At 45.3% G+C, this 15,807-nt stretch overlaps 1 protein-coding gene across 1 annotated transcript in view; it reads left to right on the forward strand.

The window, feature by feature from the left end:
- The first annotated feature begins 1,494 nt into the window (after positions 1 to 1,494).
- Smarcal1 (SWI/SNF related, matrix associated, actin dependent regulator of chromatin, subfamily a like 1) overlaps positions 1,495 to 15,807 on the forward strand; it is a 52,172-nt gene continuing 37,859 nt past the window's right edge. Inside the window, exons 1-7 of the mRNA XM_021645383.2 lie at positions 1,495 to 1,681; positions 2,686 to 3,483; positions 4,376 to 4,426; positions 8,381 to 8,593; positions 9,128 to 9,178; positions 13,669 to 13,855; positions 15,485 to 15,635. Of these exons, the coding sequence (XP_021501058.1) occupies positions 2,742 to 3,483; positions 4,376 to 4,426; positions 8,381 to 8,593; positions 9,128 to 9,178; positions 13,669 to 13,855; positions 15,485 to 15,635 (1,395 nt within the window). The 5' untranslated portion in view covers positions 1,495 to 1,681; positions 2,686 to 2,741. The remainder of the gene's footprint in view (positions 1,682 to 2,685; positions 3,484 to 4,375; positions 4,427 to 8,380; positions 8,594 to 9,127; positions 9,179 to 13,668; positions 13,856 to 15,484; positions 15,636 to 15,807) is intronic.

Raw genomic sequence — 15,807 nt, forward strand, 5'->3', positions numbered from 1 at the left:
TTTGGTTGCGGAGGGGGGAAATCCAAACAGTGTGGCCTTGGATGTCCTGGATTCCCTTTATAGAGCAGGCTGACCTTGAACTCACATCGATCCACCTGCCTCTGCCTCCCAAGTGCTGGAATTAAAGGCATGTGACACCACACTTGGCAACCTCCCCCCCATCTTTTTCTATTAAAGAATACACCTATCACTATGGCTCCTTTTCCTTAAACGTCTGGTCGTTTTCCCAACTAACTTTGTATTCAGAGATCAACCTCTTTGTAACGAGCTATGTTTGAAAACAGAATCGTAACAACCTTCACAAGTACACTGATGATAGAAGAATATTATATTCAACCATTGCGGGGTGGAAAGAGTGCTGGTGCTCAGAAATGGAGTCAACTAACCATGACAGTATCTGATAGATTCGAGGGCTTTGGAATCAGAATAACAAAGTAGTTGAATACTGTCTTGTTAAAATTGTGGACCAGTTTTCTGGTTCAGTTGTCTCGTCTGTAAAATGAGGATAACAAAGTGGGTATGGTGGTGCACAACTTGATCAAAGCACTCCAGAGAAGGATCTCTGTTAGTTCTAGGGCAGCCAAGGGATAGATGGTGAGATCCTGTGGAAGAGGGGAAGGGGAAGGGGAGGAGAAGGGGGAGAAGAGAAGAGACAAGGAGGGAGAAGAGGGGGAGGAGGAGGGACGAGGAGGGGGAAGAGGGGTAGGAGAAGGGAAGAGGAGGAGGAGGAGGAGGAGGAGGAGGAGGAGGAGGAGGAGGAGGAGGAGGAGGAGGAGGAGGAGGAAGAAGTAGCAGAAGCCCGGTGTGGTGGCGACTTCCGAGGCCATCCTGGTCTACAAAGTGAGTCCGGTACAGCCAGGGCTATTACACAGAGAAACTCTGTCTCAAAAAAAGAGAGCATAAAAGAAAGAAAGAAGAACGAAAAGGAGAAAAAGGTAATAATTCTACCATGCGGGTAGGAGGTGGACACAGGGAAGTCATCCTCGGCTACAGAATGAGTACTAGACAAGGCTGGGATACAGGAGATCCTGTTTATGTTTCATAGGTTGTAGTAAGGATTAACTGAGGTTAATAATTAGCACACTGACTGATGGAGGATCTAACAATTCCAGTTCCCCTTTGGTCCAGGAAAGCAGAATCGGACAGCGGCCGAGCCTTAAATTATAAAAACAACTCTCTTAGAAAGGGGTGTGCCAGGAAAATCTTTATTAAGAATTAAATCAATCTGGCTGTTTGACATTTCTGGAAACACCGCTGTTACCGAACGCTTGGCATCACAGGCTGCATTTACGCCCGACTAAACCATTGGAGAAACTGAGATCTACAGCTCCCAGGGTCCACCATACCTTGCCCCGCCCACAACGTTACACCCTTTAACTCACAACCTCCAATGGGCAGGCTTGCCTACACAAACTACAAAACCCATAAGACCCTACACCAAGCGTGATTGCACCCACGATTTATAGCGGTAATCTGCGGCCGTATTGGCTGCTGGGAAATGTAGTTCGACGGTGGCCGAGCCATTCAAACCCTAGGCCCGCTCCGAGGTGGGTGAACTTGCAGTGCTTGACTTTTAGTTCTTCTAAAAGTCCAGTTAAAGCGTCAACTTCCTAGGCAAGGCTCTGGAGACGCTCCTGGGCTTGGGATCTGCGAAGATACCTCGCCTTACGGGCCTCGCTAGGTAAGAAAGTGGGCTGCGAAGTGGGCAGCGGCGTTGGAGGACGAGACCAAATACAGCTAGAGGAGGAAGCAGCGGGGAAGGGAGAATCCAAGTGGAAATGCCAGAAGCAAAGTGGGTGGGTGGGTGGGGGCGTTCCCTCTCCCCTGCCGGAGAGGAAGTGAAGCCTAGGTCCCAGTAAAAAGGGACTTCTGTGTGGTGGGGTGCATTTGTGGTTTATGGCTTTTTAGTGGAAGTTCTCATCCGGTTTGGTCTCCTCTCCCCTACTGGTCAGTCAACCTATCAGGCTTTGGCAGTTACGTAAATCACCCCACTTGAACACAAGACTGAGAGTTTTAATTGCTGCTCTCCGGGTGGAGTGTAACATCTGTGAGAGGAGATGTTTTGGGGTGCTTTGTCTAGAAGGAGTCTTGGCAGGGTACAAAATTTTGAGGTCTCTAATGTCTAGAGTCTAGCCCTTCCTTTGACGACTGCCAGTGCTCCTAGAGTGTTCCCCGTGTTATAAGCATTTTAAGGCAATGCCATTGAGTAAGGCTTAAGTCAGAACCCGTCCAGAGAATTTGGTGTTCAGGCCCCTGCTTCTAGAACATTGTAAAACTGGTCCAGCAGTTTTACCTTAATTCTAGGGTAAATTAAGTCACAATACAAAATAACATGCTCTCTTTCTGTCTGATACATTTCTAGTTTAAAATGTAATCTTTGTTCATTCTAGTGAAGTTAGGTTTCACTGTAAAACTTTCTTGGGATCTGTTAACTCACTTTGACTAGGGAATGGGAAGGAGAAAAAGAAAAAATACCCCAGTAAAATACAATCAGTTTTAGATTTACCATTAGTTTTTTCATCGGGATGATTATTTTAGGATATGCTAATTTGTGTGTTTTCATTTTAATTAGAAAAGAAAGTTCAGTTTGTCCTTTAGCTTCTTCTAATACATGACAAAAGCTTATTAATTAAAGTAGGAGCATAGTGAACACAAGTTTTATTTCAGTCTTTTTACCTTTCTCAGCTCTTGCCATCTTCCAGTTAAAGGTGACATTCCTGCATAAGCCTGTTCCTATTAAAATGTCCTTGCCGCTTACAGAGGAGCAGAAGAAAAAGATTGAAGAGAATCGACAAAAGGCTCTGGCCCTTCGCTCTGAGAAGTTATCAGCAGAACAGCCACAGAGCACAGCTTCTGGCTCCTTTGTTACTGGCCCTTCCCAATCCAAGCAGGACCCTTTCCGGAATCTCCCAGCAGAACCTTCAAAACCAGTGGGCCAAGCTGCTCTTTTCAAGCAACAGAATCTCAATAATTCATTTCCTGATGACCAGAGACCTCACAGTTCCCACCATTTTCAACCCAGCACATCAGAGCAGGCAAAGGGGATATGGAAGATTCCAGGAGAGAGGTCCACAGTCTACCCAAAGCCTAGCCCAGCTCCTCCAGATGTCTCTAACCAACAGCTTTTGGGTTATAAGTCAGGTCAGGGTCTTCCCCAGTCAACCCAGGAGCCTCTGACTAAAGCACAGAGTTCCCAGAACACAGCAGCTTCTTCCTGTGGACTATTTCCCAGGGATCCCGACTTACAGGCCGAGACAGCGAGGCCCTCCACCTCTGGGCAGAACATTTCGAACACCTTTTATGCCTTAGGTGGAAAAACACCTAGCACAGAAGAGAGACCCTTAAATAAACTGCAAACTTCATCCCAAAAAGTAAGCTGTCAGCAGGGAACATGCATAAGGATTGGAGACCGGTTTCGGGTAAAGATCGGATACAACCAAGAGCTCATTGCTGTGTTTAAGTCTCTGCCCAGCAGACACTATGGTAATGAGGCCTTTTCTATTTTCTATTCTCAGACGTCTTTTAACAGTTTCCCATGAATATTAAGAAGGGCACATTGGCACATTATATTTTTCCATTTTAGCTATATTTTCCATTTTATCTCTCTTTGTGATAGCTGTTTTCTCAAGCAGATGTTAAACTTAGTGCATGACCATAGACAGAACTTTCAGGTGTTTATTGAGGAGACAGGTGTTGTATTTGTATTGCAGCATTGAAGCCTAAAAACAGTAATTTGAAATCTGTAGATTTATTTTCTTCTTCTTTCAGTTTTTAAAAAATGACTTATTATTATTGTTTTTTTTAATGTTATGTACATTGGTGTTTTGACTGCATTTATGTCTGTGTGAGGGTGTCAGATCCCCTGGAACAGGAGTTACAGACAGTTGTGAACTGCCACATAGGTGCTGGGAATTGAACCCAGGTCCTCTGGAAGAGCAGCCAGTGCTCTTAACCTCTGAACCATCTCGCCAGCCCCTTCTTTCAGTTTTTGAAGTGCTGAACCCGCTCAGTTATGTTAAGTAATGTGCTTGGGTTGGTTGATCTGAAGGGAGAGCTGGGCTGTGGCTAGCTCTACTATTCCTTGGAGCTCCTGCTCATATCACTGCCTGACTACTCGAAATTCAGAGGATTTGGGTTCCACTCCTACCTGCCTCAGGCAATTAGTTAAATGAGGCCTGAGCTGCTATCTATATGAAACAAAAGAATTACCCGTATTTGCTATTTGCCTCCTCTAGAGATGTTTTAAGTCCGCGAGAGCCTGCCAGTCAACAGTTTTGAATGTGGCCTCTGTTTGTTCAGGAAATAGAAATAAGCTCTTTGAGAGTGTCAGAGTACAAATAGAGACAAAAAGTGATCAGCCTTCTGTTTATTTCAGATTCTTTTACAAAGACTTGGGACTTCAGCATGACTGACTACAGATCCTTGAGTAAGTGGACGCATTCTTTCACCTGCTGTGAAAAGTTAGCAAGAGCTGGCACCTGGTGGTTTTGTGCACTGGGCTCTTCCCAGTCCTGTGTTCCATCTTTCTTATCTCTTAAAACAACCATCTTACGAATGGGGAAATGATGTCTCAAATGAGTAACTAATACAGAGACACACAGCTATTAGGTATTCAGCTGGATTTCAAACCAGAGTGCCTGTATCCCCTGGGCTATGGCAGATCCAGCAATGACAGGTAGCTGTGTCAGGCCTTGCTCCTAGGGAGATGGCTATTTAACATCTGACACTGGCTAATCAACCACAGAGTTCAGGGGGTGTTGCTCAGGCAGTGTCCAGTCATCATTAGCCCTGAATGCACCCCTGTTTTCTGAGTCTGTTCTGTACCAGTGTTTCTGTCCCCTTGTCCTGGGGCCTCTGTCAGAGAAACTGCTTCTTGTTTCCCATTCTCCCCTCTTGTTCCTTCTTGTTCCTAGCAGCCAGGTCTCCACCCACTCTCCAGAAGCTGAGCATACATGCTCAGATCACTTCTTGGAGGATCTGAAACATAAGTTAGAATTCTTACGGTTCACCAGGACGTTTTCAGGGGGGTGATAGGCCAGTTTCTGCAGTTTTCTTGTTTTTTCCTTTGTCTTGTCTTTGGAAACATATGCCTAGGTGGTGTCCTGCACTTTGGTAGGGCTGCTGTGACACAAACTGGGCCTTAAACAAACAGAAACGTGTTTGCTCAGTTGTGAAGGAAACAAATCTGAGGCCAAGGTGTATTCAGGCTTGGTTTCGCCTGAGGTCTCCTTGACTTGATGGTGATCATCCTCTGTCCATGTCAGTGGCTCTCAACCTTCCTGATGCTACAGCTCTTTAATACAGTTCCTTTTGTTGTGGTGACCCCCAACCATACAATTATTTTCATTACTACTTTATAACTGTAATAATTTTGCTACTGTTATGAATCATAATGTAAATATCTGTGTTTTCCTATGGCCTTAGGTGACCCTGAGAAAGGGTTGTTCGAACTCCCGAAGGGTCAGGGCCTACATTTGAGAACCACTGATCCATATTCTCTCACAGCCTCCAAGCAGTCGAGTTTGGTCTTGTCTTGTTTTTGCTTCTCTCTCTTTCTCTCTCCCCTACCCTATTCTATTCCTGTCCTGTCTTCCTACTTCCTATTTCTCTACTCCATTCCTCCCTCTACCAGTCATGGATTATTAAGGCCTGCCCAAATAATGTTATTTATCTTGAAAAGTGCTCTCTCACAGTCTTATTCTGAGGTACTGGAAGTTGTAACTGCCACGTAGGACTTTCAGGGGCCCAAACTTGAGCCCATGACACCTCTGGTGTGATGTGTGCCACCAGGCCACCATGGCCGGGCTTTTGATTTTTTTTTTTTTTTTTTTTAAGTTCTGGGGATTAAACTCCAAACCTTGTGCATAGTAAGCAGCTACTTGATCACTGACTTACATCCTTTGGCCCAGTCCTTGTCAGCATCATCACATAGGAGTGCTGTCTTCAACACTTACCGCTCTAAATGTGTCTGTGGAGTCTGTGTCTCTCCTTTCCTTTTCTGACAGTGCTGGGGACCGAATCCAGGACCTCGGGTATACTATGCCAGCCCTTGAGTGCTGAGCTACACCCCTAACTGGATTTTGCATTCTTAACCCTAACCCCACACTCACCACACAACACACAGTGTATTTAATGCCCAAAGGAGGACAGTTAGGCCCACAATCTCGGGACTCAGCCATTACCTCAGGCACCTTGAACCTTCTTGTTTCCTTCTTTTTTTCTGTCATTAAGTAAAACACTGTTACATTTGTATATAATTTGTGCTCTGCCTTTCTTACAAACTAGCAGTTTAGCAGTTCTGTGAGATGAATGTATGGGTGTCATCATTATAATGGATCATTGTGAACCTCAAATATTTTGTATTATCAAACATACTAAATTTTATATTTTTTCCAAAACTTGTTACTGACAGAAAAATATTAATGATCGCATAACATCCTGTTGTGCGAGTATGGCTGAGTTGCCTAAGTTATTTTCTTGACGTTTAATTTGCTTCCTGTTTCCTGGTTTTGCATCCACAGGAAGCCCTGGGTGTACAAGTTTATGTTTACATTTTCAGTTTCCGGAAGTAGAGTCATGTCGATCACCTCTTAGAACTCATGCCTGCCTCACCAATTTTCCCAAAAGGTTTTCTTCTCAACTAGTAATATAAATGTCTTTCTCTTATTTTGGTTGGTTGGTTGGTTGGTTGTTTTTTGTTGTTGTTGTTGGTTTGTTTTGTTTTTCATCTTGTAACATTGACATGTAAAGAAATGGCTTTTCGTTCTGTAAAAGGAACTTTTATTCAGCTGTTGTCTCGGAGGATTACTGCCCCCTTCTGCTAATCCAGGACTAGTACCGGAAGCTTCTAATCTAGGCCTAGAATGTTTTTTTGTTTTTTGTTTTTTTTCCTGAGATTTACTGCTTAATAAGGTCACCCTTTCTTGCCTTTCTTGTTCTTACTTAGCTCAGAGGTGGCTAGTTCAACTCAGCTGTTCTGGCTCAGACTTGTCTCCCATCTAGCTTATTCAATCTGGCTTTTTTTCTTGGCCTCTGAATGGCTCTGCATGGCCTCAAACTAACCCCAGCCATCTTTTCTAATCTTCTGGCTCCTCTTTCTCTGGTTCATTCGATCTTCATCCCTCTCTTCATCCTGTCTCTCTATTACTGTCTGGTAAAACTGCCTCCTCTGCATATCGCCCCTTAAGTAGCTTCCCTTTCCTCTCTCTTCTCATGAGAGTTTGGTGTATCCTATTCTATTAAATCTTTCTTTGATTTGTCACTTTTTCTGCCACTCAGTTAGACAGCACTTTCAAACATGAGTGCTTCCTTCTACAAACTTAAGTTTACCTTCTTCCTTTTTTGGGATTAAAGGCATGTACCACCAGGCCTAGACCTAAGCTTTTCCTTATCAGAAACTTTCTCTATATCTGGCTGGCCTTGAACTCAGATCTGCTTGCCTCTGTCTCCTGGATTAAAGGCTTGTTTGTATTCCAGCCAGATCACACAGACCTAGAAGGTCTTTGGATAAGATCTTTTGCCAAAGCAGCCATGATCTGGATTAAAATTCCTCTACATCATCCCTTTGGTTATTTGTAAAGTTGAACATTTTTTTTTTTCTAGTTGCTTTTCTTCCTGTTTGAAATTGGCTGTACCTCCATCCTCTCATTTTATGCTCTTTCTATTTTTTACATTTTCTGCAAATACTTGTCATTGTTTTTTTGTTGTTGTTGTTGACAGTTTAGTTGTATGTTCTCAAGTCTATAAAGTACATAAGTGCTAGTAAAATAATGTGGAAAACCATGTATTTGTGGCCTGTTGCTCCTATTTCTCATTTTCTTGCTATCTAAGCAGTTGGTAGAGTAGCTATGCATAGGGTCCCTTGGGTGCTTTGTAGTGTGCGAACATCAGCAGATTCTAAAGCACAACAGAGATTACTTACAACATTTAACCATCACCACAAGCTACAGTCTTCTGTTAATTTCTGATATCTGTTTTTTTAACTGAAAATTTTTAAGGAATTGAAAAATTATGTGCATGCTCTCTCTCGATCTCTCACTCTCTCCCCTCCTCCACTCCTTCTCCCTGTCCTTTCTTCCTCTCCACCCCCAACCCCCAAGGTTCTTGCTATGTTGCCTATGCTGTCATCCAACTCCTGGGCTTAAGCTCTTTGGCCTTCTAAGTAGATGGAATTACAGGACATTTCATAAATGTTAAAATGCTTAAAGCCTCAGTTAAAGTACACCATAAGCCTTCCTAATGTACAGGCCTCCACCTCCTCACCTGTCTTCCTCATGGCCTTGACTGCTCTGCCTGCTTTCTGTCTTGCCTTCCTGAGGCTCAGGTAAAGTCTTCCAGTGTTGTCTACCTTATGACATCAGTCCTTTCCTCCTCTTCACAGTGAAAGCAGCTGAGCAGCTCTCCACGGTCTCCCTGCAGCCACTGGAAGGAGTTGATGGCAGTGTCAGGGAACAGAGTGGCCTCCCTTCGGCTCCATCCCTTACCTTTGTCACGGGGAGATGTGTGCTCATCTCCCGGGCCCGCTTCGAGGTTGACATCGGCTATTCGGAGGCGGTGATTGCGCTGTTTAAACAGATGGATTCCAGGATGTACGGCAAGTGATACTGATCTCTGCGAGATCTGTGATGCCAGCAGTGTTTGTCTCCATCTTTGACTGTTCAAACTGACTCTTCTGATAGAGATGTAGCTATATCTACAGGTCAGTGACACCTCGGTGGTCACAGAGAATGAAGAAGTAGTGGCAGCTGCTTCATCTCCAAGCAGAACATCCAAGGAGAACATCCTACAGTTTTCTTAACCATTGTTTTCTGGTCATTGTTGTCTTGACAGATGCTCTGCTGCTTTGATTTTAAAGCCCATTTTCTATTTTAGCCTTAGACCAGAAAAACAGTAGTTGCCCTACAAAGAATGCCTTTCTATATCCCAAGACAGTGGTATCAAAGTTAGGCATGCATAGGAGAGGAGGCAGGTTGCTAACACTCTACTTGTGAGGTGGTGTTTCTAATAAGTTCCCTGGTGGTAGCTGTGGCACCAACCTCAGGACCACCACATCCATCAGAGAGCTTGCGGGAGGTTCTTGACATTGGAAAGAAAATGTTCGAGCGTGCCTTATCTCTTCTCATTGCAGATATCAAGACCAGGAAATGGAACTTTCTCTTGGAAGAGCACAACAAACTAGGTGAGAAGACCACAGCTTTCTGCTTTTTCTTCTGTTGTTACCTTTAGTGGCAACCTCAGCTTTAAAATGGCTTTGAGGTGAGGTTTCTCCTCCCTGCTGTAGAGCGGCTGAATGACAGAAGTGTTCAGGTAACCTTGTCCAAGCCTGTGGCACAAGTAGCTTTGTGAAAACCATTCAGACACCGGACTCTTTCCGTGGACAGGATGGTGCTGTTGAAATCCCCGGGGCCTGGAAGCCTTCCCACCATCATGGACAGTTAAGGAGAAGGATATAGACTTGTGCAAGGGTCACATTGCTGGAATGGAAGTTCCTTGAGACAACCTCTCAGTTTACCCCCAGAACCGATGACCTGGAAGGTAGGAGAGTGTTCTAGTTTGAGGCTGCTTTGTGAACTGCATTCTATCAAGATGCAGAAGGCTAGACCTGATAGGTGTAGAATTTTAACAGGACTTAGAGACTGACCAAGGGCATGGACCAAGCTACCATGACCACAAAGGGGCATGCCTGGTTTGCTTACCGTTTTTCATCCTTGTACTCTTCTTAGACGGACTAAAATTCCAATGTGCCTGAGAAAGGCGGTTGTGGTCATGGCTCAGCCTGTTCTGGAATACTAGTTTCCTCTAATTTAAAGAAGTGGTGATTTTCCACAGTTACGTTTCTACTTCTTGGTGCCCTGTAGACTTCTGGGTCAGGCTAGATATTGGGAAAAGTCTGTGTTGGTACCGTTCACAGCAGTGAGCTGGCCAGCCTCGGGAGTGAGGAGTCATTAGGTGCTTGTTCCTCAGGCTAGGGCTTTGAGGGAGAGCTGGATTGCCTTCCGTGCCCTGTGTCTCCTGACTTACTGTGCAATATCAGGTGTCAGGTAGATGACTCACTGTATCCCACTTGGCCTTATGTTAAGAAGAGCCATCTTTGGGCTGGAGATAATAGGGTGTTTGTCTGTCATACATAAGGCTTGTGTTTGATCCAGTGTGTGCAGTGGTATGTGACCATTATTCCACTAGGAGATGGAGGCAGGAAGACCAAAAGTTCAAGGTCATCCTTGGCTCCCTAGCACGTTTGAAGCCAGCCTGGCTTCAGGAACCATAAGACCTAATTAAACATAAGACCCTAATTAAGTAAGTCCCTTTTTGTTCCTGGAGGAAGGCCTTGCTGTAACTGTAAGGTTAAGTTGACTATCAGGTCAACTATCAGGTCAACTATTTAGCAACTGTAAAAACCAGCTGAAGCAGGAAGAATGGCCAATGCAGAGTGGAAGTTCTCTGGCTGTTTGGAGCTTAGGGTTTAAAGTGAACTGTTTTGCCTAACCTGAACTTTTGATGCAAGATGGAAATTAGTTCTTTCTTCTCTACATTGCCTTTCTTGACCAAGAAAGACATACACATGAATAGTAAGAAGCTCTGCCTTTTATGGACTGACAATGTAGTATATATACCATTAGCAGGCAAATTCAATGCTTGGAAACTGTGTCAAGGCTCAGCCTTACATGGTGGTTCCATGGTGGGTTTTGCAGACTATGGACCTTAAAATATCTAATGAACTTAGTTCTTCGTGCAGAGAAGTACACACAATGAGCACAACTTCCAGAGTTTGTATGTCAGCAGCTCTAGATTTAGAATGTTTATATACTTTTTTTTTTTTCCTGGTTTCATTGTCTCAGCAAGGAAACGTCTGCTTTCCTTACTGGGAACATTTGGGGACCACAGTGAAGTCAGAATAAAATTTAAACTCCTGCGTTTGGATCCTGACCCATTAAGAAATTCTGAAGCCGGCTCTGAGCCCTGAGAAGCCGGAGAAGAGGGTACTGCTGAAGAGGTTCCATTAGTGCTGCAGACTGGGCATTTGTTCCTTTTTTCTCATCTGGAGGCCCCCTGCCTCATGTGTCAAATCGGGTCATTAACCCCAAACTGGTTGAGCACATACATCCAAAGCTAATTAAGATAATGAAGCCAGGGCAAGGTGGGTCTCTGTAAGTTAGAGGCCAGCATAGTCTACAAAGCAAGTCCAGGACAGCTAAGGCTACACAGAGAAACCCTGCCTCAAAAAACCGAAAACAAACAAACAAACAAACTCGGTGAGGCCTGAGCATGTTATGAAAGACATGATGAGAGTCATTTCCTCTAGGAACGTGACTCTCAGGGATTTCTCTTCTTTCCAAGTGACTGGACGCCTTCTGCCTGCAGTGAAATTGGCATGAGGCCTTTTGTTTTCCCTGGCTGTCACAGTCCAGAAGGGTTCTCCATGATCCGGTCTTGTCAGCTGCTGTTTGAAAACACGATCATCTCTCAGCTGTGTGGCTGTCACACTCTGCCAGAGAGCTCTGGGTAGAAAAAGACTTTGGGATGACTCATGAAGCCAGGCAGCACATGACTGTCATCCGCCGGTGCCGAGGAATGGACAGTAGACAGCCATGACAAGGAAGGGTGGAGTTCTTGGAAGCACCCAGGGAACAAGGCTTTGGCAACAGGGCTGTAGGAGACCGCGGTGTTGGGTTCTTCCCCCTTGGCGTGGCTGAGAGAATGTGGTGCTTCCAGAGCCTCTCACTCCAGCAGATTAGCAGCTCTTAGCTTGCTTGCTTCAGTTCTGAAGATTGCTAGGATTGTGATGAGAATGGCTTCTGCCAAGCACATCGAGTGCTTAGTCTCTTAGTGTTTGTAGAAATTAGCACATTCAGATTTAAGAGATTTAAAGTAGATTTCCATATCAACATGGAACAGCTTACTTTATATTAAAGCCATTAGCCTCATCTGTTTCATATTGTTAATTCTCTTCCAGAAACAACTGGTGTGTGTGTGTGTGTGTGTACATATGTACATAATGCATATACATGTATATAAATTTTATTATATGTATTCTGTTTGAGTAAGGAGGGGATATACATCTATATTTGCCATAGCACGTGGCACATGTGATCAGAGGAAACATTGGTTGTGACTCAGACTTCTCTGCCGTGTGGGCTCCAGGGATTGAATACAGGTGTCCAGGCTTGGGGCCAAGCTCCTCAACCTGCTGATCCCAGCTCACTACCACCTGATGCTCATATTTAGTGAAGAGCAAGCAATGAATTTGAATAAACTGAAAACGCCAAGCAGCTGAAGGTAGCAGCCAGGGGCACAACCGACGATGTTCACACAGTGTCTGCCCTGATAGTCAACTGGTGGTTGTAGTCCAGAAGTTTTGGAATAACCTTGAAGAATTAAGAAACCGCTGATTACGACTGCCTTTATGTTGAAGAGAGCCATGATTTTACCATTCAAAAAAAATTATATATGCTGGGTTAGATAATATTTTAGGGCTTCGGACCATGTAGCCCTAGTCCCAGCTGCTCTTCCCTGTCATTGCTGTAGGAAAGTAGCAGTGGACAATCCATAATCCAGTGGCATGGGTGTGTGATAAAAAAACTGTCATATAGAAAAAGCCAAAGCACAAAACCAGGCTTGTCAAGCTACAGGCCTTTGCTGGCTGACTCCCGCTTTAGAGACTTGGTCATGAGCAAGTCCCCTTCAGAGTAATGGATTCAGTGTGCTTTGTTTCTTTTATTTGTGTATGTGTACAGGCATGCAGGTGCCATGGCGCATGGTCAGAGGGAAACCTCAGGAGCCCGCACTTTCTATCTTTGCTACAGGGTCTCTTTGTTGTTTCTCTCTCTCTGCTCCGTACATGAAGGTAGTGCGGATCCAGGAGCTCCTGGGAATTGTGTGTCTTTCTCCTGTTTCCCTGGAGGAGCCTTGAGTCTCCAAACTCCGGTTCTCACGTTTGCACAGCAAGCTCCTTTACTCGCTGAGCCTTCTCTTCACACGCACACACACATGCGCACACATATTCCCAGTGACAGATAATTTAGCTGCTTCGCCATTGAGGTGGCGACTCTAAAGCCCTCTCTAGGGGAGACAGTTACTTTCATATGAAACAAGATTGGAAGCGTGCAGTTTTTCTTGGTCTGTGGCCTGCGTGGACTCTGCTTTTTTATCTTGTTTGTTGGCAGCACCACCAGTCTAACCTGGGACCATGTAGAGGCTGCTTCTCTGAGCCGCAGTGTTTCCTCTGCCTGTTGACGGAAGGTGACTTAAGAGTTCTCTCTCCCCGCAAACATTGAAGCCATCAGAATGAAACTAAGACTAGAATCATTGTCTCCGGGCTGATTTTTAATAGCTGTGGATCTCTATGAATTTGAATGGTGCTATAAAGAAAAAAATTACTTTAGGTTGAAAAAAAAATCACAAACATTGGGCAGTTCTTTCCAGCATTGTGTAGTCTGCCAAACTACTTTTGTGTCCCTGAGTATCCTCTTATCTGTAGGAATTTAAGAACTAGAGAGAGGGAATGCTGGCTGTTGTCCGTTCCAGTGCTCAGCTAGTGGCATGTTCTGCAGTTAGCCCTTGTGAGAAAATGGCATATAGCAGAATGGCTCTTAGCGAATTCTGTGCAATGAAGCCTTTCCCAGGTCTTTTGGATTTGAGCATTCATACACCTCTGACTCTTCTTTCCAGTTGCCAGGTCACGTGACCTCCAGCAAGTTCAGCTGGAGCCTCTGCCCAAGACAGTGACCCTGGCATTTGCATCTCAGCTGGAGAAGACATCTCTCGATCTGAAAGTAGCCGTGCCAGAAGCTGACCTTTCTGGAGTGGATGCCAAGCTCGTGTCTAACCTCATGCCGTTTCAGAGAGAGGGAGTTAGGTAGATTCCCGATCTTCCTCTTGTTCTCTCTCCCTTGACTTTCATCACTCTGCACAGGTGGGGTTCATGTTTCTTCTTTGAATACCTTGCTTACATGTCTGGAAGCATCTAGGCATTAACAGCCAGGTGTGATATTACCAAAGCTCATCGTTACCACTGATTTCAAATTCCATGAGTTAACCAGGACTTTGGATTGCAGGGGTACAGAAACCCAGTTCACATCGATCAAAGGAAGGATATTTCTCAGTGCAGGGATAGAAGACCCAGGGTTTCCCCATAAACTCCCTGCTTTCTTCTTAGCTTGCATCATCTCAGCCAGGTGCTCCGCTCAGCAGCTTGTGGCAGTATCTCACAGTTTGGCAGCAGACACGAAGTGCTGTTTCGGTGCTGCAGAGAGGGAAGCTGCTTCTGTGGCTGCTGGGAGGACAAGGAAGGACCCTGACAGGATACCCATTGGCCTGCGTGCTGCTGGGCCTTGATGTACTGGCTTCTGGTCCCCACAGAGCTGCTGAGTTGTTGTAGCGTGGGAAGCTGTTATCAGACAGGCCAAGGGCAGCTGAAGTCTTTATAGTGCCCACAAGCTGATTAGAAGAGACTGCTCTCTTTGTTTTTTACTGTGTTAAGAAGGAAAGAGCGAGCTATCCACCGGCTCAGTACCAGGTTTCTGTGCCAGCAACAGCTTTTCACAAATTAGACAATAGGGGACTAGAAGTTTGGAGCAGGGGACCAGATGTCTGATGTGCAGAATCTCTGTAGTTTCTCAGTGACTCATCACTGTCTCTGCTCTCATTACTTCCATTCCTTTTGTGGAATGAAGATTATGATGTTTAGGAAGGTGCCAAGCACCATTGAAAGTGCCTTGTTTCCTGTTTCTCCCCATCGTCTGGGGCAGGGGCTGTTTATTCCAACATCACTGTCACAGTCGGGGTGCATCAGAGCCACAGCTACTGAGTGATAGAATTGAGATCCCAATTCAGCCTGTCTTGCTCCTCATCTACAGACTATTAGCAGGGCCCAGTGTACTTAAGTACTTCAGGTGCTTGGAGGCTGCCAGCCTGGGGTGGGGGTGGGGAGGGGGGACCCTTTGCTAAAGCCACCTCCTCATCCTCTCCCCATCTGTCCTTTTTGCCAGTAGTTTTAGTCATTGCTGGCTCCCCCAGCTCCTTAGCATGTAGCGTGAGCTCTAGTCTTCAGAATGCCTCACTCCTAACCCCACTAACTCTTGATTCTTTCTGTCCTTCCTGGGCACATTTCTCAATGGAGATCAAACCCATGGATGTGGATGTTGTATCCTGGCCTCTCTTGTTCCCCTGTGCTCTTGTTCAGGCCAGTTTTTCTCACCATAGCTTCATTCTTGACTCCTGTGGTCTGTTTTGCCCTCCGCACCTTCCTCTAATGTACTTACCATTCTGCATTTTTCACTGTCTGCCTCCCTCTTTTCCTCTTATTCTGTCCCCTAAATGGCTCCCGTCCTGTCCTTTCTGGCTGCCATGAGCAGGGCCCATTCTGGTCAGTGTTGTAGCAAGCATAGAAGGGGCCTCTCAGCTCTGTGTGGTGCGTGCTAATTAAGATGGGTAGGACAGCCCCATGCACTATGATACTCACCTTATCCTGTTCGTCTGCTTGCAGCTTTGCCATATCGAAAAGGGGCCGCCTGCTACTTGCCGATGACATGGGCCTGGGGAAGACCATCCAAGCCATCTGCATAGCAGCTTTTTACCGGAAGGAATGGCCGCTCCTGGTGGTTGTGCCTTCTTCTGTGCGCTTCACCTGGGAACAGGTTAGTTCTCTTTGCATTAGAGTGATTGGGAAGGATTTCATAGGGTTAGAGCATCAAAATAATAGTGTAGAGACAAGCCCTGGGTCTAGATGTGGGTCAGAGTCTAGCGGAAAGATGACCTGGTCCCTGAAGACGGGGAATCATGTTATCCCTGCAGGAGGGAAAGCCAAGC

The sequence above is a fragment of the Meriones unguiculatus genome, chromosome 15 (genome assembly GCF_030254825.1).
Source record: "Meriones unguiculatus strain TT.TT164.6M chromosome 15, Bangor_MerUng_6.1, whole genome shotgun sequence".
Taxonomy (NCBI): domain Eukaryota; kingdom Metazoa; phylum Chordata; class Mammalia; order Rodentia; family Muridae; genus Meriones; species Meriones unguiculatus.